The sequence below is a fragment of the Phasianus colchicus genome, chromosome 2, assembly GCF_987193195.1.
Source record: "Phasianus colchicus chromosome 2, bPhaCol1.hap1.1, whole genome shotgun sequence".
NCBI lineage: Eukaryota > Metazoa > Chordata > Aves > Galliformes > Phasianidae > Phasianus > Phasianus colchicus.
The window spans coordinates 28,791,273-28,818,673 of record NC_143437.1 but is presented as its reverse complement, the minus strand read 5'-3'; the positions used below and the strand labels follow the sequence as shown (position 1 = coordinate 28,818,673).

At 38.0% G+C, this 27,401-nt stretch overlaps 2 protein-coding genes across 11 annotated transcripts in view; one reads left to right on the top strand and one right to left on the bottom strand.

Moving 5' to 3' along the window:
• Positions 1–7,314, bottom strand: part of KIF6 (kinesin family member 6) — a 141,187-nt gene extending 133,873 nt beyond the window's left edge. For 3 of the 4 annotated variants that reach the window (XM_090135205.1, XM_090135206.1, XM_031594268.2), the window contains exons 1-3: positions 7,139–7,314; positions 6,510–6,616; positions 3,685–3,759 (exon numbers count right to left, since the gene is read on the bottom strand). In XM_090135205.1, the coding sequence (XP_089991331.1) occupies positions 3,685–3,759; positions 6,510–6,616; positions 7,139–7,204 (248 nt within the window). In that variant the 5' untranslated portion in view covers positions 7,205–7,314. The remainder of the gene's footprint in view (positions 1–3,684; positions 3,760–6,509; positions 6,617–7,138) is intronic. The other variant, XM_090135204.1, reaches the window with a different exon arrangement.
• The window catches only part of DAAM2 (dishevelled associated activator of morphogenesis 2), a 207,220-nt gene continuing 187,083 nt past the window's right edge, over positions 7,265–27,401 (top strand). Inside the window, exons 1-4 of one of the 7 annotated variants that reach the window (XM_090135195.1) lie at positions 7,272–7,344; positions 10,494–10,656; positions 11,146–11,274; positions 16,456–16,540. In XM_090135195.1, coding sequence (XP_089991321.1) covers positions 16,477–16,540 — 64 coding nt within the window. In that variant the 5' untranslated portion in view covers positions 7,272–7,344; positions 10,494–10,656; positions 11,146–11,274; positions 16,456–16,476. Of the gene's footprint in view, positions 7,345–10,493; positions 10,657–11,145; positions 11,275–16,455; positions 16,541–24,186; positions 24,314–24,429; positions 24,517–27,401 lie in introns of those variants that run through there. The other 6 variants (XM_090135194.1, XM_090135196.1, XM_090135198.1 and 3 more) reach the window with 6 other exon arrangements.

Genomic DNA, 27,401 nt, shown 5'->3' with positions numbered 1-27,401 from the left:
TGACTTAGAGTGGTATAAAACTCAGTGATAGTAGACAAAGGTTGAAAGCAGGCTGAGGTTGTTTTGTTGTGGTTTGTTTTTCTGGATACATTTTGTTTTAATTTACCATGATCTTTTTTTTTTTCTATTTAAAGTTTATGAACACAGAACTTTTCATTTGTTTCTATGCTTATTGTTAATGAGACTGAAGGGTAGTTTGTGCCTGAGTATAATGTCTGCTTTCCTCTTCAGCCTGGAGAAGGCTCCAAGGGGACCTTACATTAGCCTTCCAATACTTGAAGAGGGACTTTTTATAGAGTCATGTAACAACAGGATAAGGGGAAATGGTTTTAAACTCCAAGAGGGTAGATTTAGACTAGATATTAGGAAGAAATTCATTACTGTGAGAGTGGGGATACACTGGTATGGGCTGCCAAGAGAAGTTGTGGATGCCCCCTCCTTGGAAGCAATCAAAACAAAGCTGGATGGGACTTTAAGCAACCTGATCTAGAGGAAGGTGTCCCTGTCTATAGCAGGGGGGTTGGAACTAGATGAACTTTAAATATATAAATAAAAAATAAAAATACGTTCTAAAATGAGTTCTGTGTTCAGATTTGGATTTCCCAGTCCAAGAAGGATGCTAGAAAGAAACACAAGTGATTCTAACAAAACCAAGTTGGTTCAAGCTAGCGAACATTAAAACATGGAGAAGCAAAAGGAGTTGTTTTCTGTCAGCTTGGAGATGAGGAGGCTATACGTGTATGTAATTGTCACCTTTTGTTACAGAATGGATTGTTCCAAGAAGTGGTAGGATAAAAGGCAGATGTTGCAAGATGCAAAAGAAGTTCAAAATATGATGAAAATGTTCTTCATGATGAGAGCAGGTAAGCCCTGGAACTGGTGCACAATGAGTTGTGGGATCCACATCTTTGGATATTTTCAAAGCTCTGCTATGCTTGAGCAAACTCTGAAGCTATCCCTGTTTTGCCCAGAAGGTTGGACCTAATGACTTACAGAGACCTCTTCCAACCTGATTATTCTATGATTTTAAGAGAGAATTTTTTAGCAGTAGACATAATTCACAGAAAAAAAAAAGATTAACAGAGGAATGGATTTGTAAAAAATAATCTTTACTATTCCTTGAAAACGAATGCTGAATGTTTACACAATGTAAACATAGCGTTTTATAAATACCAGTACAACAGTCTTTCTCAGGGAAGTCAGAACACTCCGACTCTTTTTTTGTTACTCTGAACTTCAATTAATAATGAAAATAAACTGAAGAAATAACGTGACCTTATTATCAAGCTTTTGACATCAGCAGATATTAAAGACAAATACAGGAATCTCATCCTGATAACTGCTGGATGAAGTCAATCCAGAGCCAGAAGCCATTACAGCAAAACTGAATATGAAATTTAAGCAAAAAGACCTCTTTGCTCTGGTAATTTCTATTTCACAGTCTTCAGAATGACTTTGAAGATGGATTTATGATATCTGTCATATTCATTATTGTTTTGTTTAAAATGAAAAAGTTTAAGATGAAAGGTTTTTACTAAGTTCATAATGTAAATAAATAAAAAATGTTTAAATGTTTAAATCAAAAAGGCTGTACTAAATAAGGCCTAAATTCTTTTGAGTGTCTGTTTGTAGATTAATGTAATGGCTGGGAATCAGAAACAAATTTTGCTTTTACTAGTTTATTTCAGATTCATATTGTTATTTTAATTGGAGTTCTGAAGCTTCATTTTAAATGACTAGTAACGTGAAGGTGGGTGTTCTAGCTATGAAAATACTGGACTTCTGAAGTATAAGGTAACTGTTGAGTCACAGCTTGAACCACTGATGTAGCACCTGGGGAAAGGACCCGGTCAGCCCTGGGAGCACAGGTGAAGGCTTTTCAACTGTGCAACAGGAAGAGTGGAGCCTGGCTGCACCTCTCTTAGAGCCCATTTAAGGGCTGACTGCCACTAAGGAAGGATCTCTTCCTGGAGATCCCTCTTTGGTGAAGCTTTCCCCTGCAAACATAGAAACTTCTGATATGGGTGAGCAATCTTCTTCTCCTTCCTTTATAGCACCTCTCTATTGTGTCAGTCCTTTCATCACTGCACCTCTGTTGTAATGCCTTTTCCATTGTATTGATCTGTCCAATTGCTACATGAAGAAGGTGGAAAATATCTTGATCTTTAAATCTTGTAAGCCATCTCCTCATCTCAGTTCTTGCTGACATGAAATGTTTTACCAAAGTCCTTCTCTTTCCTTTTTGCAATCTCAGAAAACAGTAGTTCACAGTCATTTAATAAGATTAACAAAGAAATATATAAATAAATCTGTAAAATCTTGGTAAAAACAGTCCCCAAACATAATACTTATGATGAAAAGGAGAAAGAACTTAATTTGCAGGATCTGGAAAAGCATTTCTCAGGGAGAATTTGTCTTTACACATAGTATTTAGGTATCTTCTATCAGTTGGTGATCAGATTAAAGTTCTTTTTAATTAAAATAAACAAAGTATCTCAGCACGACATTTCTTTTTTATGCTTTGGCCAGATTTATGGAACAAATCTAATTTGGTAATGTCTCATATTTCAAAAATAACATTGGTGTCCAAATGTGCACGTAACCGTTTCTGAGGGCTCAGTGTAAGTTTCCACTGAAATTTCAAAAAAGCTTTCCCTAAAAGGCAAGTTGAAATATTATTTCCTATTTTGACTAAAATTTTCAAAAACATTTAAAATTTCACCATAAGCACTGCAGAAGATAAGTATCACAAAAATAGCATGAATGAAACCTATCAAACTGTAACCTACAATAAGCAGTATTCTTGAACAATTCTGAACTTAAATTTAAGTCAAAATGAACACAACTAATAGCTGTTTGAGATGAAGGCTTAATGAATTTTTCACTTTTTATTACATTACAAAATCTATACTTGTTCATTCTCCTATTTCTCAAATTAGGGGATATAGTAAGCTACATTGTTTCAAGCTGACGTGCAAAATGCGGATGTCTTTTCACATTATATAAATTCTACGTGGCATTTTTTCTATGTAAGTCACTCACATTAGCAATAATATAGTTGTAAAGCATGTTTGCCTACAGGTGAGCCAAACTGCTGTTCCCACGCTCATATAACAGAAATATCTAGGTCAGAAAAAAAATTGTTCACATAAGCTTGCCTTTAAATTAGTAAACAATGACAATATTCAACAATAACAAGGTCTGATGCTTACACCTTACCAAAACTCCAAAAACAAAAACAAAACGAGCAAAATAAAAAATAAGATGACAGTATTTTTGTTATGTTTATCATTTTTGTGCTGACCTCCAGAAGTCATCTTCCAATCTTAACCACTCAATGATTCTGCGATTCATGAAACTGTATAGAAAATACTTTTGTAAAGCAATGAAGTGAGCTTATATTATAGGTAAGAAGATAACTATACATGGATTTCTATTTTTATGCAACAAAAATTACTACCGTATCAGTGTAGTTTTAGGAGTTAATGATGCAACTTTACCATAAATAGAATTCTCAGGGGATTGTTTTATATCTCCCAGTTTCAGATATGTCAGTATTCAGAAAATCAAAATATCAATACCCTTTTACAATGAGACAAACACTTGGCAGCTCTCCTCCAAGTAATACAACAAAATCTATTTTTGATCCTGTTATCCCAATTACTCTCAAGAGCAACAACGTACCATTCTGCCACTGGTTTGGCAATGCTGTCAAAAACCACATCTTGCTTTGCCTCTTGATCAAAAATTTTCTGAAATCTGAAAATATTAAGCAAATAATAATTGCTCAGAATCTTAAAACACTACTTGATTCATACTTGTGTTTGTAATAGTTGATGTTTACATCATTAGGCTTACATAACTTAGTACAATGTTTTCCCTGTAGTCTTATTCACAGCATGCTGTTGTACTATTGTATATAAATAGTCTGTACACAGAGCTGCATTGACAGGATCTTCACAATAAATTCCTCTGATAAAATGATTTGGCTTAGAGAAAAATAATCCTCATTTTAGATCTACCAAGAGAATCAGTGTTTGTAACTGGCACCACACTGAAACCTGGATAAATAGGTTACACTGTAACTAAATACCGTGTCCTACCAATATGCTTTTTTTCTTTTTTTAAAATAACTAGTTCCTTCATTCTGTTGCACACATACAGTAATCATCAAAGGAAAATGTTTAACTAAATCTTTCCTATACAAAGTAACTGCAGTTTTCATAGAGAATCGTGTATCTTTGAAGTTGGAAGGGACCACCTACTACAATTCCCCTGCTCAAAGAAGAGTCAACTAAAGTAGGATTCTGTCCTGTCAGGCTGGGTTATTTGCATGTATGGAGCATAAACAGCTGCTTCAGACTGTTCTTTCTGTAAAGAGTCCTAGCATTCTGAGCCTCCCCTAAGATGTCCCAGTCCCTTTATGGGAGCCCAGCACTGGACACAGTGTTCCAGGTAATTTTCTGCAAACCTTTTTTCCAATCACAATCCTGTACTGGTGCATGTGTTTCTACCCCCCTAGGAGCAGAATTTGCCATTTCACTATGTTGAACTTAAAGATTTCTACTGGCTTTTTTCTCCAGATTATGTGAGTAGCAGGACAACCATCTGGTATGTCAACCACCCATTTGCAGACAACGCAGAACTGAAAATTTGCTGTTGAACTTGGTCCCATCATCCAGGTCACTAATTAAGTTGTTAGATAGAACTGGATTCCATATTAATTACACTCTTGCTGATAATATTTTGAGCACAGCAGCTCGGCTCATTTTCAGTCCCCCTCACTGGGCACTTATATAACCTTTCCAAACCCCATTTCCCAGTCTTCCTGTGTCACCTGATCTGGCTCTCACATCTAATACAGTTCTTTTTTAAGGCTGTCTAGAGTCAGGAGCTCCTTGCTCAACCATTCAGGCCCCTGCTGCCATTGCTTAAATTCTTATCAGGACAGATTGTTCTTGAGCTGGAAGGAGGTGATCCTTGAAAAACAACCAGCTCTCCTGGACTTCCCAACAATCTAGGGCTGTGTCTCATGTTTTTTTTTTTTTTTAATTTTTTTCAAGCAGTTCCTGAACAGGCTGACATTTGCTCTCATTAAGTCTAAGGTTTTGACCTTGCTTTTTTTCTTCGTTTCCTATTCTCAGATTTCTGAATTTTACAATTTCATAGTCATTACAGCCAAGGCCACCCCACCTTTCACATCCATGATCAATCTTCCTATATTTGTAAATAAGAGGTGCAGCAGATCCTCCTCCCCTTATTAGCTCTTCAACTCAGTTTTAGGAAGTTCAGGAATCAATACACTTCAGAAAACTTTTGGGTTGTTCATGCCCTGGTGTGCTCCTGTTCCCCTTTCTGGAACTGCACATTAATATAGAACCTCACAGGGTATATAGAAAAGCCCTGAGTGTGTGCAGAGTATACAACATCTGAAAGAAATGCAATATATAAAATATACATTCTATTCTGCTAGCACTGTATTAATTCATTTAAAAAATTGTATTTGACTCCCATACAAGAAAGTAAGAATAAAGGAGAATAAGTTGACCAAGAGACACAGCTTTTTTGCAGCTGTAAGCTTTGTGGAAGAAAAAAAAATGCTTAATCCACAGTATTATTTTTCTGTTGCTTTGAGGATAGTAAGTCATAGTGTTTCTCAGCATTCTTCACTACAGCCATTTTAATAAATGATAGAGTAAATCAGAATGAAAGTGTTCACTGGGCATTTACATCCTAAGCTATTTTTTCATAGAATCATGTTGGAGGAGGCAGCTCCTCACTTCACAAGCAGAACAGATTTTCTTAGCTGATGTAAAATGACATCAGGCTAAACTGCAGATGTTCGTCTGTGGCTCTTCTTTAGTAGCATAGAATAAGATAATTGATTTGGTATTTTAAAAAACCTTGAATACTAAGTTAAGGATTTCTTTTTTCAAAAGTGGTTATACATCTACAACTCACAAAAATTTTAAAATATTTTCTCTACATATTTTAAAATGATAAACAATGTGATAGTACTGGTACTTATTTTAAGTTCCTAAAAATTATTCATGTTCCACTGTGAGATTTCTACTGTGATAGTTCTGATTCTTTCAACCCTTTTTAAAATTGTTTTGGTTGTGTTGAAAACATTGTTTTTAAACAGTGTTTTACATAAAGGCACTTCAGTTAGTCTATGCCAACTCATTAGGTCACAGGAAAACAACACAGTGCTGCACTCACTTTTCATCAGCGAATTCAAAACAAGCTGTAAGAGTGAAAGACTTGATAGATTAAGATGGGAATACATAATGGTATGCAACGGATAGGTAAAAAACCCAACGAACAGAAGCAACTTTAGTGTTTATCAAACTCATCTAGTTGCAGAACATGATATGCTGAAATGTTGCTCTTGTTAAAGGAACTGTATGAATATAAAGCTGCCTCTACCAAAACTTAATCTTAGGAATAGGTTTTTCCTCTGTGATTCTAGAAATTTGTCACTATACAAAGGTGAGGCTTTTACTTACTTGAACGTGTAGCTCTCTCGCTTATTGTTGACAAACCCATCTGCTAAATCACGTGGCACGATAATCTCCAGACTGGATGCAGATTTTTCATCATCAACTGAGTAAATCTAACGAGCATGGATATGAGTTAACAAAGTAAGTTTAGCAGCAGAGCAGCACAGCCCTTAGATACAACATAGTTAATGAGAATAGCAGAATAACATAGAGCAAAGTAGTGTTCAAAGCCCTGAACACTCAAGCACATCTTTCTACAGTTATTGTTCCAAAAAACAAGTGCATAGGGGTGTCAGCTTGCTGTCACATAGACACTACAATTAGATGTGAAATAGAAATGCAGAGTCTCTGCCACAACTTGCTTAATAAACAACTTTATCAATAACACTACGGGTATTAAACAAAGCACGGCGAGGTAGGCATCTAAATGCTTCCGAGGGATAATCAGGAACGTTTTTACTATTCCTTGCTATTACAGCAGACTAAGGGCAGCTCTGCGTTACCCCTCGAAGCTCAGAACGATGTTTAACCGTTAACAGCCTCAATCCCGCCGAACGTTTTCTCTGTGGTTCCAAGCTGGTCGCCCCGCTCCCGCATCACGCCAGGCCCCCGCCAGCACCGAACTCCCTTCCTACCCCCGCCTGCTGCCGCCTGCCCAGCGGCTTCAGGCGCGCGTACACCCGGATGGTTTCCTTCACCATCGCTGCTGGAGCCGCCGCGGCGCTGCTCGCGTAGCAACAGTAACCATGCAACGCTACCCAGCCTGCCCTGGGAGAGCCGCGGGGCCCCGTGAGGAGGGTGCGCCGGCTGCCGTCATGTCTGGAGGGGTAATTTGGAGCATGTATGTATCTGCGTGCAGTGAAAACTTTCATTCTTTTAGTCTAGCGTAAGGGGAGTTGAACTAAAGGTTCTGTTGGAGGAATAGAGGCTGAAGGTTTGTTGTGGGAGCATAACTTTGGAAGAGGTAATAGTAGGACCTGGTTATTCTGTGAAATGGTTACTGAAAAGAGGAGACGGAAGTTGATGCTTCTCTGCTCTGCCCTGTAAGGCTCTATTTGGAGTGTTATGTCCAGGCCTGGGGCCCACAGCACAGCGGGGATGTGGAGCTGTTGCAGCGGGTCCAGAGGAAGGTCATGAAGGTGATCGGAGGGCTGGAGCACCTCTCCTATGAAGAAAGGCTGATGGAGTTGGGCTTGTTCAGCCTGGAGAAGAGAAGGCTCCAGAGAGAGCTCATTGCAGTCTTCCTGTACTTGAAGGGAGCTTAGAAACAAGAAAGGGGAACGACTTTTTGCATGGTCTGATACTGATAGGACAGGGTAGAATGGCTTTAAGCTAAAAGAGGGGAAATTTAGGTTAGATGTTAGGCAGAAATTACTCAGAGGTTGGCAAGGCACTGGCACTGCTGCCCAGAGAGGCTGTGGGTGCACCATCCCTGGAGGTGCTCAAGGCCAGGTTGGGTGGGGCCCTACCCATGGCAGGGATTGGAGCTAGATGACCTTTAAGGTTCCCTTCCAACCTGAGCCATTCTATGATTCTCTTTTGGTGAGGCATAGTAGTAAGGATTGCAGTGATTACAAGTCCACTGATCAAAATTAAGTGAAAGATCAGAGACTTAATTTGAGGTTTAATTAAGAGGGTAGAAATTTCTTTAACTCAGATGTGGGAAAAAATATGTTGACCTTCTATTCCAAATAAGAAAAAGCATTAGGGGAAAGGTTTCCTGTCCCATATGAGCAAATAACTATCTCAGAAAGCATCTGAGGAACAAGTAGTGTGCCTTTAGGGAATGAAACAGGAAAGAACTAATTACCAGCTGAAGTAAAGCACAGAAGTCAAAAGGGTCAAAATGAGAACAAATGGAAAATATTACTTGGTGATTAAATAGAGAGCAGAGAAAAAAACAAGATGTCAAAATGAGATAATAGAGTAAATACTGAGTACCATCTCAATGCTGCTCCAAAACTATTAAAAAAAAAAAAAAAAAGTGTCTCTTGTCAGTATAGATTGGGATCCTGAAGATGGTGGTAGTCAGAACCCTTAGGGTCTGATGAATTCAGGTTGAGAAAAGGGGATCTGGGAGGAGAGAGGTGATAATATCAGTCCCATAATTCTGAAAGAACTAACGTGTTTACTTGAAAGTCCAGGAGCTGTTTTTGCATTTATGTATTTAATTTAGTGTTGAAATGGACAAGAAAAAGTATAGTGTTCTTGGAAAGTAACAAATGGGATAGACAACTATGTTAGCAGCTGTAGCAGAAATGCAATGTCATGGCTTGAAACAATGATTGAACACCTGGTGGGAAGGCAGGGCCAACCCAGGGGAGCCCAGGTGCATGCAATGTGCCTGAGTGACAAAAAGGGGTGGAGCCAAGATCCTCTCCTTCCTAGACCCCACTTAAGGGTTGGCAATGGAGACAAGTGTATCTTGCTGGTGATTTCTGCATTTTTGAGGCCTTTTGAAGGTAAGCTGCTTCTTTCCTTTGTTTCTGTGCGCGTTGCTGTTACATTTGGGCAAATCTTCATTTACTGCAGCCTAGGACCTTGCTGCTCTGTTCTCATTGCTCTGCTTTCCATTGTGTCACAGTAGTTTAGCTGGATTGCTAATTAACTGAACAGTAGACATAGCAATGCTGTAGTTAGTTATGTGAAAAGTCAGTTTGTGTCTATTGGTGTTTAGTAGCTGACTGAGTCAAGTGAATGAGACTATATTGTTTTGAGGACAAAGTCTGATCTGCAAGGACTTTAGGTGTCCTTCCACACAAAGCCTGAGCTGTAGACTAGAAGAACCTGTGGTGCTGAGCAGAGACGTCCTGACTAGCTCTATGCAAACCAATTTGGATATTATGTAGTTAAATGGAGAAGTGAATGAGCCTTTTCTAACTCAAGCTGTATCCAGTGTAAAAACACAAGCCAAATTTTTGAAAGGGAAGGAGGAATCCTGGGCCACCTGCAGAATAGTCACTTGTGTGGCAAGAGAACAAAGATAACAGAAAGGATTCACAATTCTCTTTTCAAAATAGGCCTTTTATTACAAAGCTGCTCGTGTGAAGATGGCTGGGTGCCTCTGTATATTGTACTCCTCAATATATTGCTTTCAATAATTGCATGTTATCTCAGTGGCACCCAGCACAGAATCAGCTCTCTAGGTTTACTGGCTTTGCTATGATATGAAAGCTGCCTCATTTATTTAAGCTTCAAAATTATCCAGATTTTCTTCTTGAATGTGGTATGTGGTATACTGAATGCAGTAAATTGGAGATATGGAGAATGTAAGATAGATGAGAAACTAGTTAAAGGCTGATCTATTATGGTTTGCCAAGAAAAAGAGTATTATTTGGCTTAAGAAAATTATTAGCAGACTTCATTGAGGATATGTGATATTTTATGTATTGTCACAAAAAGTAAATTCTGATAACACAGGATTGAGAGTCATAAGCGAACTAAGATATCTAGAAAAGATGAGTAATTGAGGATTAGAGGAACTATTGAGTGTAAAACAAGTTACAAAGCCAAGCAAGCATGCATCTGAGGACTAATGACAACATATTTTGCTGCAAGCTGAAATCCGTTCACCTAAAATTGTTAGAAGATCTTGTTGTTGTGGAAATCAAGATGACAGCTGCTAATGAAAAAGGCAGCCGTGATTCTTCAATGAAAAATGGATGTTGTCTTATGAAGGGAAGAATGCCTTCTCACACAGTTGCTTTGTGTGTGTTTATAGTTGTTTCTTTTTATTCCTTCAAGTGTTTGAAGGATGTTATTGTAGTGATTATGCTGATGGAGGCCATTCTGTAAGAGAAGAGACCAAGAGGACATGATTTCTTTAGCAAAGAGAAAGCTGGCTATATATGTGTGTATATAAATGCACTATGAGGAATTGTTGTGGGAGCAAAAGAAGCTTCTTAAGGTAGACATAAGAAGAAATGTACATAACTTAAATTTTAATTGGAAGAAAATAAATTGTCTTAGGGGTTTGATTTGTCCCTTCAGATACTGAAGAAAGCACGATCAGGTTGTGAAAAAATACTATATGACTCTGTTAACTTATGTTAGCAGAGGTTTGAACCAGAAGGTGAAATCAAAACCTCTATTCCAGAAGATCTTTTTCAAGATCAGTGAAATGTCTTTCTAGAAGCACAGTAGGAATAAGCAGGTAAGGACAGTTTGAGTATTTTTCCAAGCCACTTGATGGAGGTTAGCCTCCTTAATACATCTTAATCCTGTTAATATCTCCACATGTGGGAGGTAATGTATATCTGTCTTCTGTGTAAAGTCACTGCTGGTGGATATTGTGGAGTTTGTAAAATAAATAAATAAATAAATTTGCTTGTAAGGCAGTTGTAATTTTTATGCTGCAGGGAACCTTCAGTCAACTTCATAATTGAAAAAGCTACAAGGTACTTGTTGCTTCTAATGAAGTCAGTCAGCAATTGTATGCATCCACATCCACTGAATGATTATTTATCTTATTGTGCATCTTTAGATCTTCATTTCACCTATAGGAGATCGATCTCCTGAAGTTATTGGGTGTCATTTTTTCAGTCTCTAACATCTTTCCCTACTTCAGCTTGTCCAACACAGAAAATAGGACAGTGTTCATTTTCTTACTTGTCTCTTCACCATCATTTCCCTTTCCTTACAGAGATCCTGTGGTAAATTTAAGGTTGAAGTTTGAAAGAGTGTAGCAGCTGCAGCAAAGGAAGTTTTATGTTGCTTTAGGAATGGATTTCTAATCTCCAGGTGGAAATCAGTAGAATGATTCAAGACAAATGTGAGCAGTATCCTTTTTTTTTAACTCACAATTACAGGAATATTCTGTTGAGACTTAGCTAAAGAACTAAATTGGCTCTTTACATTTTCCAAACATTTGGGGAAGAGTTCGTTATTCGAGTTAACTGTGAAGAACTGATTGCAGAGATGTGAGCGTTGTAGGACATCTTCCTCTTACTATGAACCAGAAAGAACTGTTTTTCCATTTCCTACAGTGTTGAAGGAAGTCTCTAAAAATGAATCCTCAAGATGACAGCTAACTCTTTCAGACTGTGTACTAGTCTAGAGATTGCTTCATATGCTGGAGGCCAGAAAAGCTTTGGTTTCCCTTAGATTTGCTTTGTCTTCTCTACTACTCCAAGAATTTATGATAAATCTCAGAGATAAATATCAAACGTTTTCAATTAATATATTTGAGAAAGTACATCATGGAGCATATGTACCCTATAGGCTTTAAACAATTATGCAACCGTATATAAGATTAGAGTTACAGGATCTGGCGTTTGCATGTTTTAAAAAGTGTAGCCACTGCTTTCTGAATTAATAGCTGCACATCCTAACTGGTCATATACTTGTAGTTTTCTTCTGATTAAAAATAATGCAGGTTGTAGTATGTATTGGAGCTGGAAGTTCAAGGTCTTGTGTTCCATTATGTCACCTAGCAACTTAATGTGCTTCCAAATAAACAGCCTTGTAAGTTTTATTATAGCCCAAACTTTTAAAGCCTTTCTTTTTTTTTTCCCCAAAGTTTTACTATTCATGGACTTATTTTTGGCAACTATTATGCTGTTTGGCTGAGATAATCGTTAGAAGTTAGGACATGAAAACCTTTCCATAGATCAACTGGAATGGATGAAGAGTTAAAACTCTTGCCAAAGTCTGAGTTTGTCTCATCATTCAACTCCTGCAAACGTTAGTGCCAAATTTATATCTTCTGCATGACCAGAAACTATTTTTTTTTTAAATGCCCAGAATTTAAGATCTAAAACTTGGCCTAAATTTAAGTATAGTATCAGCTGAGTATGTTGTATCAGCTCTGCCAGGAACAGTACAAACTTTACATGTAAGAGATAGACACATATTTAAGTATTACCCTACATCTGAGTGGCATAGGAAAAAGGGACTTCTTAAAAAGAAGACATACGTCTTTCAGATATCCCCCAAGAGCTATAGCCACTTTTTTTTTTTTTTTCTGCTTATGTATTCCATCTTGAAACTGTTAATGCTTCCATGTAAACTGCCTTGTTCAGCTTTTAATAGTCCAGTGGTTGGAGAAGGGCTGCTTCTTTTAGGCTACTGTTACAATGTGTTTCTTAGAAACAGTGTTACATCTTCATACATGGTACAGTTAATTTGTGAAGTACTTCAAGATTTCACAGCTGTACTGGTATTCTCATAAAACACATTAATATGTTTCCTGAAGATGTATGCCTTAATAGACTCAGCCATGACAGAAAATCATAAAATATCCTCCTGAGGGCTTTTAAATATGCATATATACATGCATGTATATCTTTTTTTAGTGTAAACCAAAAGTCTACTGTGATGTGTTGACTGTTGTAGTCAACACACCATTTCATTCAAGCTGATTTTTTTTCTTTCTTTTTTATCTTCTGAACAGTAAACTGCATCCTTTGTTGCCAACTGCAATAATGTGTTATCAGAATGCTCCCATTAGCAGAACTTTCATGCAATGCTGATGTTTTCTGCACAATTTCTCTCCCCCAACATATTTTTTAGTATTATAAGCTTTTCTTAAATGTATTATTTTGTCTTAATGCCTCTCATTGATCTATCTCTGACCAAGGAATAGATAAAAGGCTAAGTGATACTGAGTAGAAAGGGCTGTGTGGTTTTGCTGTTTTTTTAATCTGAAGACTGATGAGAAATGCAGATTCTTATGTTACAGTTAGTTAGGACTATAAATCTTTTCATAGTTGTAATATTGGTTTATATATTTTCTTGCTTGAAATAGATTACAGTCCTATCAGCTTCAACAGAACCTTATGAAACAATTATTAATTGTTGTTGAAAATAACGTTTGGAAATTAAAGTTGTGCACTAGAAGTTTTGCTGGGGTCTGTGTAAGTTTAGAATAAAAAAGGAAGGGTAGGAAGTAAAGAGAAAGGAAGGAAGAATGGAAAGAAATATTTCTGATATCCCTGCACCAAACAGCTCTTGCTATCCAAGCTTAGGACAGAAGGCAATGCAAAATAAATAGTTAACTGAAAGGAAGCAATGTGGGTAATATTAAGACAGTAGTCAGAGGCTATGACTCCTGTGTTTTTGTGCAGGCGGTGCATTCTTTTAATCATAAAAAAAATTTAAAGACAGATGCGCAAGTTTACAAACTTTTGTGAGCTGTTCCTTTCAGGTACAAAAACTGGCCCGGCAAAAACTAGGGGTGTTTTTCTGAAAGCATAACATGGATGTGATGCTATGAATTGAACATAGAAACTTGTCTTCCACTTGGTTGTGAATGAAGTGTTAGAATGGACAAAGGCCTTAGAGACAAACAAAGTAATAAAGAAGGGATAGTTACTGGAGTCACTATCAGTGTAATCTATGTGATAGCTCAAAGGATGGCTTTTGCAACAGCATTCTGAATGTGTGTATAGTGTGGGGGGAAGATGTGGTGAAAGGTGATTACAAACATAGAGTAAAATTCAATTTTATTTTTCTGAAAGATAAAGGTAAAATGAGGGCATGGCACTGAGGTTTCACAATTATCACTGAATGAAAATCAAGGGCATGATGCAGAGAGGAATACTGAAGGAAGCTTTATTATGCAAATACACAGGCAGTCTCCAGGTTAGAAAATAAGTTGTATGTTCTAGGGGTTGTAAAAATGAAAAAGAATCAGGAAAGTGAAGTATTAGTTTGACAGCAAAGTGAAACAAATATATTGGAATACCTGAGTGCCTTTTGGTTTACCCATTTGTTTGGATGGAGGACTGAAGCGTGAGATCAGTGCAGGGAGAGTGAAGATGTAGAGGAGAGTAACAGAAAAATACAGGAAGGTAATTGTTTATCTTAGGAGAAGATGAATTAAGATGGAGTGACAAGTACATGTCACAGAAGACTGTTAGGTGAGCAGATAAGCTTTTGTACCTGCAGGTTGATGGAATTGTACAGGAAGAGAATGTCATCTAAATAGCACAACATAACTAAAACTAAGGGAAATGAGACTTCTCAGTTACATTTGTCTGAAAGCTGCCTTAATGAACATGCGTAAGTGCTTACACAGATTCTGGTGGTTGAACATGGATGCAGTGATACGCCATATATAGGCAATTCAGACATCAGCACGTTTTAGCTGCAGAGATGGTACATGCCTTTTTCTTAGAGGTGATAATTACTCGATTTTTCTAGATTGTAATGTGTCCCATTGTGCAAGCACAGTCTGAAATGAAACTGGAGGAGAAAAATGGTGTCCTCAATACCAAGCTACTAAATCTATTAAAAGACCACAGACAACCTTCCAACTACGATTTCCATGTATTTGCATATTGATGTAAACAAGGGATGAACAGAACAATGTATGAAGCAGTGCAGCTGTGTTCATGTTTGCTATCGCTTGTAAAGTTAGCTGGTTTTCCTAGAGCTTTGTTTTTAATGCTGTATTTCTTCTGTTTAATTCTGTGAATAGATGGGACCTGTGCTTAAAAACAAAGAATATAACCTGTGAAAGACTTGCAATAAAACAATGTAAAACTAAGGACTACTCTTGAACTGTTTGAAAACCAGAGAGTAGCATGTTGCAACATCATTCCCAGTTGTCTTCCCTTTTATACTTTTCCTTTTTTTCTCCCATGTTTTCTATTTTTTTTCCTTTTTTCCTTTATATTTTTTAGTAATGTGGGAAAAGATTTTTTTCATTCTTTTCTTGTCCACTTTTTTTAATAAGCCAACTGCTATTGCTCATTCAAGCCTCATATGCAAGTTTCATTTAAGGTTGGGTGATTTTGTCACATTCTGATGTTTTGTCTGCAATTGCGAAATCTTGTAAGTGGGTGAGAGTTGGTATCCAGGGTCTGGAAACAGCATTTACTTGCCAATGTGAAGTGGCAGACTTCCTGTCTGAGACGCTATATTACAGTAAAAACATGTTCACTTACCCGATGTTGCCCTTATATCTGTATCTTGGCCATGGATCATGCATTTAGTTGCTTTAGTTTAGTCTTACCTAGCATCTTCCAATTTGAACTCCCCAAACCTATAACAAATTAGTGAGTTTCAGTCTGGGATTAAATTCTCTTCAAATTCAGGTTGAATGTTGGACTGCATGCAGAAGCAGAAAGATGTACTTACCTGTTTTCCTTCTATGACTGAAGACCTTTGAGGTTAAGTTGGCCAAAATTGAAAATAGAATAAACCAGAAAACCCTTCTTTCTGATTTAATAGCTATGCTTCACTTTATTTATTTAGTCAAGGAGTTGTACTGTAGTCTTTGTCAATCATTTTGGTCTTTCATATGGTGATTATAATGAAAATTCAACAACGCTCTCTATGAATCATATGTTAGGGGTATGTATATGTCAGAAAGTGAGGTTTTTAATGACCGTAGAGGTAGTTTGTCTGATAGACAACATGTATATCAGTAGCATTTGTTGATAGCATGTTGTTATTAATCTAAAAGTTGATCTTTTACTGTGAGATGATCAGGAGCTTTGTAATTGTTGCTCAGATTTGCATTGTTCTTTGTCTTCCAGGAGAGGGCAGTGATTTGTATACATTGCAGTCAGATTTTTCCAAAGCTATACAAAGGTTGTTTATAACAGCCATCAAGTACTAGATTTGAAAATATGGATCAACTCATATACTGGATTGTTTCTGTGGGAAACAGTAGTTTTGTCTGTACATAAATTCACTTCGGATTTTTTTTTCAGAACATAATTGTTTTTATTGCAGATAAGTAACACAAAAACTTTTATGAAAGTAGATCAAAAATTTTAATGCTTACTATCATAAACTATTTTGTGAATTAAGAAAAAAAGTGTTAACGTATCCAGAATAGTGTAGGGATATAAGAGAGGCAAAAGTTTATATTAGGTAAAATGTTATAGTTGAGTAGGGAGGGTATCACATAGGAAGCAGTGCTTGTCCACTTTTCCAGATATATAGTTCTAATAAGATGTGTGAGAACTCCCTGCAAAATTTTGGTTTTGTTTTATATTTACAGAGCTGAAGTCTCTTCAACTGTATGAAGAAATACTGCATGAGAGAGAAGAAACACTTTCATTTCCCTGTCTACTGCCTACTTTCAGGTAAACTTTCACTGACAAACAAAAATCAAGATATTAAGAGAAGGATCTGTCACTATCAAATGAGGTATCTCAGTAGCATCACCTAATGTTGTGATGTTTCTCATGCCCTCATAGGCCTTATGTAGGTATACTAAAGCACCTCCAGAAGCTCAATCTCGTGTTGTGAATGTGATTTGGATGTAGGCCAAATGATGACTGCGGAAAGAGAAATGTTGGGAAGGATTATGTAACATCTCAGGAAACAGCTAGGCTTTTGATGAGCAGTTCTTTATATTACTTATTGGAGTTTCAGGGTAATGCTGGGTAAAGCTGAATTATGTTGGCATGAAGCTCCTTCTAAATAATTTTATATCATAATTGTTGACCAATTTGTACAGTTATTGAAATATTTTTCTTGATATTTGAAAGTCTCCAGGTGCCAAGTGTGTAACATAATTTTCTTCCACTGCACATAAAATTACTTAATGAATATTGGCTTGCAGGATTATTATCCTTCCAGCTAATTCCCAGTCCAACTCAACTTGCCTTTTCCTGGGCTTCTTGCCACATTCCATTTTTCCCTATGCTGTTGATGTTATGTAGGACTGAAATGTGGAATTATCTACAGTTCATAAAAGAATCAAATACCTTAGACTGTTTTGTTCATCTATTATTAGTAGACAGTAAATGCAAACATAAGCTAACAAAAGGCAAAGGATAAACACATTTAAGACAGACCAGTTCCCAGAGAAATAATTTAAAAACTTGTCAAACAATTTCTGAAACATGGAAGAATGATGATTTCCCATAGATTCATTGTATATATTCTGGCACTGTAGCTTTTGCTTTATGTAATATATATAATAATGTGAGTATTCCATTGGAATATCTCAAAGAGATTTACACATATCAGCAAAATCAGACTTATGATACCAGTGTGGATTTAAAAAAAAAAAAAATCCAAGTAATTTGTTGCAAAAAAAAAGTATCTTTGCCTCAGTTAAGGGCTTTCTGCTACTCTGCCATTACAGTTTCACAAAATCTTCATTCACCAATTTCTATTTGTTCTGCATTTAAGTTGCTTTTACATTCTCTGCTTTCTGAGGCTACTCATGGCCAATCTGATATAAATTAATTATTCTGAGAGAGTTTATTTCTGCATGAAGGAACTCGTGTTCTTATGATCCTTCTGCTGCTTCCAAACATTACTGCATGCTTGCATTGTTTTTGACAGCTACTGTCTTAATGTAGAGCAGTCCTCATCAGCTGAAGAGGAAGCAAGTGTCTTCATCTTGTATTTTCAAATAAGCCAAGAATCTGTGAAAGTGCTTAGCTGCAAATTTTTTAGTCATGATTTCCTGTTCAGTAGTCCCTTTGCAATGAGTATAGTTTCTTCATGCAAGCCGACTGGCTCTGTTATTTTTCAGGCTTTCTTGTGTTTTTTTTTTTTTAAACTCATTTAAACTGGTATTGGTTTTATCTGATGACATGTTTAAGGTTTTATTATATGTATGTAGGTTGCTCCCAAAGTAATGCCCCCTATTTATTTCCGTGGAAACTACAATAAAGAGCACAATAACACTGTTGCCTCTAATGTCGTGGTTGCCTCTAATGTCGTGGGCCAGCATTGTAAATAGGAGGCATTACTTTCAGAGCAGACCTTGTATATAGTTCTATGCTTGAAATAATCAAAGGAAAGGATAAATGAAAGATGTATAGCTTTTTCTTGTTACTTGCTGGTTTAAAAAGTTCTTATGAGTATTCTATCTTAAAATCCAGTCTTGCAATTGAATTAATTTGATCTTGTCTGGAATGAGAAAAAGAAAAAAAAGATTTTAATAGCTTTCTCTACAGGCTTTGTAGAGAATGTATCAAGAGCAGTTGTGATGGAAAAGACTTGGGTGTGTTGGTTGATGAGAAGCTCAACGTGAGCCAGCAATATGTACCTGCAACACAGAAAGCCAATTGCATCCTGGGCTGCATCAAAAGATGCATGACCAGCATGTTGAGGGAGGTGTTCATTCCCTTCTACTCTGCCCTTGTGAGATCCCACCTGCAGTACTGTGCTTGGCTCTGGGGCTCTGAACATAAACAGGACATATACCTGTTGAAATGAATCCAGAACGGGCCTTTATTTTTTGGTATTTAATAAGAGCAAAAAAAAGACAGTAAACCTATATGATATGGTTTCATTTTGTTCTGCTTGCTTGTTTCATTTCTTACATTTTAAAAGGTTATGGAATACTTCTTAATAATAGTCAACATCCTATAAGTAGGCTGTCTTAATTCCACCTTCTGCAGGTGAGGTAACCATGGTTACATAAGGTCATTTTTGGTTTCTCTAGTGATTAAAATATGTGGCTTGATCAGTTTGAAGGACATTTGTGCCAAGTCTTTGTGCTCGTGTCCATGAGACAGTACTACATTTCAGAAGCAGAACTCAAGAACTTAAGTTTTAATGCCCCAGCTGCTGTTTATGTATGTCATGGTCAAGCAAAATCACAGGAAATGGCAACTCTGCAAGAGGAGAACGGTGTAGCCACATGTGCACAGTAGAGCAAAACTCCCACAGAGTTGGGTGATTTCAGAGATTAAGCTTGTAAGCCATAAATTCAGTAGGATTACATGCGCAAAGATTTTGGAACTTGTACTTATTTTTTATTAACAAATGATATTGAAAGAAAAATAATAAAGTGGTTAAGAATCGGTAAACCAAAGCATCTAAATGTGTGAAGTGCCAAGGTTACAGCACAGGCTTTGATTGCATTACTCATGTTTTTTAGATACTTGCTTTGTTCCATGCTTTAGGCACACAATGGCTGTAGCAAGAGCTGCAAGGAGGAATAGAATTTTCTTGAGCTGAATGTCTTGACCTAAAATGCAGGGAGCCTGTCACATCCCACATTCCACCATAGCAGAAGTGAATAAACATATCCATATCATAATGTGTTTTATGTAAGTTCTCATGGTGGTGTTTTTAATTTTTATATCTGTCACTTTCCAGCATTTGATCTCCCAGCCTTAGTATTCTTTTTATTAGAAATGTAATATGGCTAGCTATAATTCATTATTCCTTCCAGGCTTGCCAGTTTGACTATGTGGACCGCTGATGTACATGTATCCACCTTCACAGAAGAGATTTTCTACAAAGTTGTTTAAAGCCATCATAGGAAGTGACTCAGGATAACTGCTACTCTGATATGCTCTCTTGGTTTCCTGGAATCTTTTAAACATAAATCATTTGCTAGAAGAGAGAATTTCTAAGAAACAAAAGAAATGCCACGTGCCAGTCAAGACACTTAATTTTGATACAGTTCACGTAGTGTAATTCTCCTTCCCATCCAGAATCCCCTGATGTTTTGTAGCATGTGCCAACTGCTGTTAATATGGCATATCACTGGTGACTCTTTTGTCTGCATGGCTGTGTTCACAGAATCACAGAATCGTTGGGGTTGGAAGGGACCTCCAGAGATCGAGTCCAACCCCCCTGCCAAAGCAGGATCGTTACACCAGGTGTTCTGTATGTTTTTTCTGCTCACTGTATATCTCTTGCTTCTTTGAATCATCTATGCTCCAACAGTGCTCAGCCCAGTATGTGTGATAAGAAGCCAAGAGATTATTGGTGCACACAGCTCTCAAATGACCTTGGTTAACCTGAATTCGCTATGTAATTTTTGGTGGTAAATGAAAGTAAATGAATTGAATCTAAATTAGCTGGGGAATAGGTAGCTGGGCTGTGATATATTACAAAAATGTTGTTTAATTCTGATATTGTATAGAAGCAGCAAAGTTCTAGTTTACAACTCTCCGAATAGTATGGCCTCCTCAATTCTCTTTGGTCTACTTGACTGGAGCAAAGGAGTCAGAGCTGAGCCACAGTTCCCTGAGTAGAACAGAGCTTGCTCTTTCCTGCCTCCTGTTCTGCTAGCAACAGTGAATGTGTGTGCTCAGCACGTGTTGTCCTCTGTCTACTTCCATGTATGAATACTCTTCATCAAGGTTAGGGTTGTTGCTAAATTTAGTTTTAGGAGCTCTGTCTATAACTCAGTTTCTTAGTTTAGTCTGCAGTGTGCTGCAGAGATGCTGGCTTTGTAAGTATTGCTCTCACACTGCACCACTCTTAACTGGAAGGCATCCTTTAGTTTTGTGAGCTTCATTCTAGATTCTTGCTTTTTGGTGACTTTGATACTGGAAGAATCAGAGTATAAAATGCTTTCTGTATTGATACCCAGGGTATAATAAGATTTTTCCAGTGTCATGAATTGACTGTGATACTCAGACACTTAACATCATTTGTATGATTCTGTATGAACATCCCATGTATACCGTGGTACAGTACCATAGTGTGTTTCCTTCCCCCTTATTTGTAAATTATAATCCCTTGCTCTGGACATAGCAAACTGGCAGTGTCTTAAAATGATCCTTCTTGCTGGCACATGTTTGTAACATAGCACTGGCTTCCCATTCCAATGCTTACTCTGGTTACTGGCACCTGGTAAACCATGGTGCAGTGCTGTTTCATGCATTAGAAGTGAAGACATCTAGGAAATCTGTAAATGGTTTCACTCTGGTCAGTGCAGTAGTGAATTAAATCTGGATGCCAAAGTACACAAAGGATAGAATTCTGTCATGCAAAATGAAAGGAAAATCACCGGGTGGATTCAAAAACTGTGGCCAAGACTGTGTGCATCTGAGGACAAAGATAGAGTTCTCTGCGTTGTTTGGCATATGCTATTCTTTTGAATGTATGCCATAACTTTGCATTTCCTGACTTCAGTGGATTGGAAAAAAAAATGGCTGATTGCCAAAAACTGAGATAACATTCATAATAATGCAGTGCCAGGCAAAACAACAACAACAAAAAAGCCACCAAGAACCACCATCTGAATGAACCTCATGCTTCAAGGTGTGAACTGATCAACTGTGGGGTTCAAGAAAATATTTGTCGTCTTTACCACCACAGTTTGGGTAATGCTAAAGTCTGCAGCTGTCTGATTGCATTGTTTTCCATTCTTTGTGTACTGAATCATCAGGTATCTAAATAATGCTTGAGAGGCAATGTACAGGCCCAGAGAGCTGAATGGTCTGTTCCATTATGGAAGCAATAATGGTGTGTTTGAATATGGTTTCATTTCCTTTGCTTTATTATTTTATGTAGCACTAAGGGAGTGGCAGCTATACTGCTATACTTGCTGCTGTGAATATACTGAGGCTGTTTTGGATCCAAGGAACACATGCTCTCTTGTTTTGTCAGTCATGTGATAGTGATGCAGAGAGTCCCACTCTGTTCTGTTTTTTAGGGTTGAGTAAAGTCTGTGCTTGTAGTGGTCCTGTGTACCAAGTTGTTTTTCACTCTCCAAAATTGCATACCTCCAGTATCATTTGGGAGAAGTATTGATTTAAATAAATTTTTATTGAAATTGAACAAATTGTGCTCATGAACATAGCTCCCAGCCCACTAGAGAAAGTCCAAGTTATCCTGTATAGGCAACAGAACTAGGTATTGCCTGTAAATGGGATCCTCATATTCTTCATATGATATTGTATTCTGTAAAGGGCTCCTGTGGAAGCAAGCCTTATGTGATTTTTGTACAGGTTTTGAATATGCAACCATGCACAACTAGATACACTTCCTTTTCATTTCCAGAAAGAATACAGTGGATTCATGGAGATACTGTCATACTTTGCACTAAATGGAATACTGTAGCACTTCTGACTAGGGATGAATGTTCTTGGAATGTGAGACAGTTGCATATTAAGGGGCAGGACAGTTCTCCTTGTTTTTTGCCATTTTTATGATTAGGTACCATTGCAAGACATGCTGCGGTTATTAATGGTTTACTTTTGTGTAACAGTCAGGATTTCCACTGTTCCTCCTTCTCCACTCTCTATGAAGTAGGTTGTAATCCTATAAATTCAACAGAGAAAGCAGGAATTATGGGACAAGCTACCAATGGATGGCAACTGAAGAGGGCTGATCTTCAAGAAGAGTAGTACGCAGTGTTGAAGGAGAGGGAATTGTATCCTGAGTTACCCTTGCTGATCTTAAGAAGACAAGTGGCAAATCTGATAGCTAAAGGGGACAGAAATTTACTTGTTCACTGCTTGGATTGCATGCTGGGTTCTTTTCTATTACATAAAAGCATTCTGCTTCCTTCTTGGAATGTTTTCTTGTTCTGGAATCTTCCAGATTCTTAGACTCACCTTAAGTACAAAGAAGGGTAGCTTTTCGGAGAGATGCCATTTTCTTTTCAAGGTTTTTGGTCACAGGAATGATAGGGCAAAGCATGGCAAAGCTGCCATCAAAAAAAAAAAAAAGATCAAAGCAAACTTTATTTGAAGCCATTGAAGTTGATCACATTATTTCTATTGATTTGAAAGCACTCTGGCTCATGCCCAAACGTGATGTTGGTAGAGCAGAAGAAAGAAAGCATATGCTCGTGGAAAACGAATCCATACAGCCCTTACTCAACAAGTAAGTTGCACAGAAAAGAGCTTTGGCTTTACATTTTTAAATAGCATTCGCATCTCTAAAGTAGTACCAGGACACATGCTACTTATAATTGTTTACAAATGGAAATGATGGGCTATAAAAAAAAAAAAATAACAGTTGCTTATAATAGCAGCATGTTTATAGACTCCTCCAGAAAATGTTGAATAAGTTTTGAACTTTTTACAGACACTTGCCTATAATCAGAAAAGGATTTTCAATGAATATCTCTTGACCTGCAAGCCTTAGTTTCCTCATCTCTTAGATGGGACTACTGATGCTTACCTCAGCTCCTAAATGTAAAACAAAGGAGTCTCATCAGCCCAAATTTTTCACCACTTGCCTCAGAAGGATTATACTTTGAGAGAATTTTGCTCTTCAAGTGCTAATTAACATTAGCACTAATACTTCTGATTCAGTTTTTACTCAAGTGTCTCTTCTCTTCTACTCTAAGTAGTTTTCACAGCAGGTGAAACATATCATACTGTATGGTGGCTAGTGACCTGTACCAAAGAAATAACAGAAATAGGGATGCAAAATGGCAGAGCGTGATTTAAAAAAAAAAAAAAGATCAAATGAATTTTCTGAGCTGTTTTTATCTAGTATGAGAAACTTCCAGGTGTTTAGAAGTTAAGAGAGATGCTGGCCCACATGCTTGGAAAAAATTCCAGCTGGAAGGGTTTAGGGCAAAACTGAATGAGGATGTGGACAGGTTGCTTGAAAGGGCTGTTTCACTCCTCCTAAATTGAGTCAAAGCCTGGACACAGCAAAGGGCTGTAGGCTAAGAGTGAGCAGGGAGAGAGGGAAGCCTCATTGCCAGTCTTGAAGTATACAGTGTTAAGGCACAGCTGTGATTGGAAAATACTACTTTCCAAAAGAAGACTTACATGGCAGATAGTTATATCCTGGGTGTGGGTATAATATGCCATGGGTAGAAAAGTACAGGGATTGTCTTTTGCCAGGGACTTATGCAACTACATATATAGCTGCCCACCGTTTCCTCCCTGACCCCCCCCCTTGGTGGATTTTTCTATCCAAAAGTGTAAAAATTACAAATCCTGAAGAATTGCAGTCTAGGCTCTACCTAGATAAACTTTTAGGCTGTTCATGCCATAAATATCTCTTGGAGGCTGTCTGACGTCAGAGGATTTGGAGGGAGAGGTTGGTCTGAAACTGAAAACAGCAGCAGTTCCAGTCTCACTGCAATAGCACAGCCAGTGAGAGGAGCAGTGCAGGCATTTCTATATGTGGATTATAGGACTGCAGAACAGGGAGGAACTGCACAGGCAGAAAGGCATTACAGTGTAAGTGCAGCTGCTGCAGCAACTCTTCTCATATTTTTGCTTGTCTTCTAGATCAAATCCTTGCCAATACTGTCTGTCTCTTCTCCTTTTTTTTTTTTTTTGTTTTTTTTGTTTGTTTTCTTTTGTTTTATTCTCCTCTGAGGTCCTGAAGACAGCTTGGCAGCACACAGGATTCAGGTTTGGCTTGATTGCTTCTCTCAAAGGTATGCAGAGGGGTATCCACGCAGGTTATTGTGTGAGTCTGTAAATGAACTGGGGGGGACAGGAAATGAAGGAGGTTGAGAAGGAAAGAGAGAAAGAAAAACGTATCTCTGGGAGACTACTAAGTTAACTAAAATCTATCTCTTTTGTATTCCAGTAGTAAGACAGCAAAATCTTAGATAATTGCCAGGCAAAACCCTACTTTCGTAGACCATTTCACAATGCAAGATCTGTTGTTGTTTTTTTTTTTAAACTCTTTAATCCCTTGTCATATTATGCAGCAAACAGTTCTTCTTTCCTTATGGGAAAGACAGGAAGTTTCCTGGCTTCTTGACAGTGTAGTCTTGTCCCAGTTTTATTTGCCAGGCTTCTGATGATAACAGATCCTAACATGAGTATGCATTATTGCTTGCTAAGTCTGACAAATTTAGTGCCTTGAGCCTGGGGATCCTAAGGGTGCTCCAAAGAACCCACTGCTTCTGCAAAGAAAAAGAGATATTTTCACATGCAGAAGCTAGCTGTAACTGAGTCATATGAGAAGGAGACAGCTACTGGAATTAGAGTGACTCTGTGAACAATCTGTAGAGTTACTACTACATACATACAGTGCAAGTCCTAAGGAAAGCTAATGATTTGTAATTTTTTTGATTTTACTTTTTTGTCTTATAATTCAGCGTACTTCATAAGGAGAAGGTGGTGTTTGCACCTAAAATTCTGTGCTTGATTCATGTAATTTATCTTACCTCCCCTCCCACCCTTGCCCACCAGGCTGCTCCCCACTTCAGGAGAGGTGTGAGCTCTTCCTGGGAACAGCCTTGGAAGCATAGAATCATAACTGTAGAATGGCTTAGGATGAAAGGGGACCTTAAAGATCATCTACTTCTAACTCCCCTGCCCATAAGGTGAAGCATCTGTCCTCTTCAGTGACATTTTCTCTATCCAGACCCTTGACAGAACCAGCTCGTTTCCCCAGATGAATGGAGAAGATTGGTACCTCCTGTGTGGATCCAATTTAGCTAATAAGAGCTAAAAAGCTCTTTGCCAATTAGAGTGTGCTTGATCTGTGCGGGTGCTGGAAGGAGAGATGACGCCCTTAAATATAAACACAATGCTGGACTGAGAAGCAGGAGCTATGTGAGTTGCACAATATAGTGTGAGCTGCTAATAATTGGCTTCAGCCAACAAGCAGTCACAAGAAAGGCTGTTGCAAGTTGCTGCTCTGTAGGCTGAGTTGTTTTGGTAATGGAATACGTCTGCAAATACTTTTCCTCCTAAGGGGGTTGGAATAGATTGCAGGGGGAATTAAACAAGAAAGAAGGAGGAGGGAGTTCTTCAGAAGTCACCCCGACAAATGAAATTGAACGAGAACTAATTAGCTGTGCTCAAAGTGACTATAGGATTGTCCCTTTCCATGACTGAGTGGCTGATATAGCCACTGTAGTGGCTTATGTGATGGGAAAGCCTATGCTAGGAGATATTCCACATCTAGCCTCCACTGAGGGATGCCATACAATGCAAAGCAAGCTAGACTGAGATGGAGAAAAAGCAACTGTACTGACTGCATGTGTTGTCAGAGATAGGTTTTGCAGAGATATATTTCAGAAGTGAAGCCTCCAGACTTGGTTTGGGATTTGGGTTGCCTTATCGTGACTTTCAGAATTCCTTTCCTCAACCCCATTTATTTCTTATTAGATTTTTTTCCAGTAGTATAATACCTTCCTTTCCAAGAAGCTGCTTTATTTTCTTCACAGCAGCCTAATCATGTTGACTGGTAACGTGAACACAAATGTAGTAGACTTTAAATGAACATGTTTGCCCCAGTAAAAGCTCAAGGGTTGTCACAGTCAAGACAAGTACCTGTGAGTGCAGAATCAAGAAGTGTTCTTTAGTTGATCTGTTCAAGTGTATTGGCCAGTATAAAACTAATATATAGAGAGCGGGTGAAAGCTAGAGGAAGGAAAGAAGGACTAATGAGAAAATTCCAGAAGCGGAGCCCGTTAAGCTGACTGGTTCCTTTCTGTTTCAGAATTTCTTTTCTCTGCCTTGCCATCCCACTAAGGAGTGACACTATTTGGAGGGGTTTGTGAGCTTGGAAGTTCCTTGTGGGCTGTTAGTCACGGCTCAGGGTGAAAACTACATCTGAGGGGAAGGCGGGAAAAGGACTGGGAGAGGAGCTACTGATTTGTCAGGAGATATATGCAGTGTTTTATAACATAAATACATAAATAATGGGCTGTCACTCAGTATACTTGAGTCTAGATGTAGTCATATCAGCCAGGGAATGGTTAGTTCTTCACTGGTAGACACTGACCCTAGAACTAAGCAGAGTAAATGCAATACATACAGAGCAGATGTCTTTTCAGTTTTGCTTTGCAAAATAGAAAGCAGTTCTGTGTTACAGTTCATGACAATCACAGTGCAACCCTGAGGTTTTAAAGGTCTATATTATGTGTTCTGAAGTGCTGTCTCATGGTTTCACAGAGCTGAGTAAGCAAATTCTCTGGATAGCTCAGTGGCCTTACCACACTGTATCACTTGTCTGCTGCTGTTCCTGTTGGTTATTTTGGTTGTGCTCCTCATGTATGAGAGAGATCATTCAGTTCATCTTGAAGTCAGTCAAAAAAATTTCTTACCGAGTCCAGATGTGGTTTGCACTGTCTGTATTTTATTGGCAGAGAGACGCAGCTAGAGCTGAAGAGCGTCTTGAAGGTATCTCTCAGATTGTTCTGGTTTTACTTTATCTTCCGTAATACCATAAAATACCAAGGTCCAGTGGAAATCCTGAAACCTATGTAGGCACTGCAAGCCAGCCTTCTGACCTAGCTGTTGAGCAATCAGGGGACACAATTTCCTGACACTTAAAGGGAAGGATGGTTGCATGTTTTGG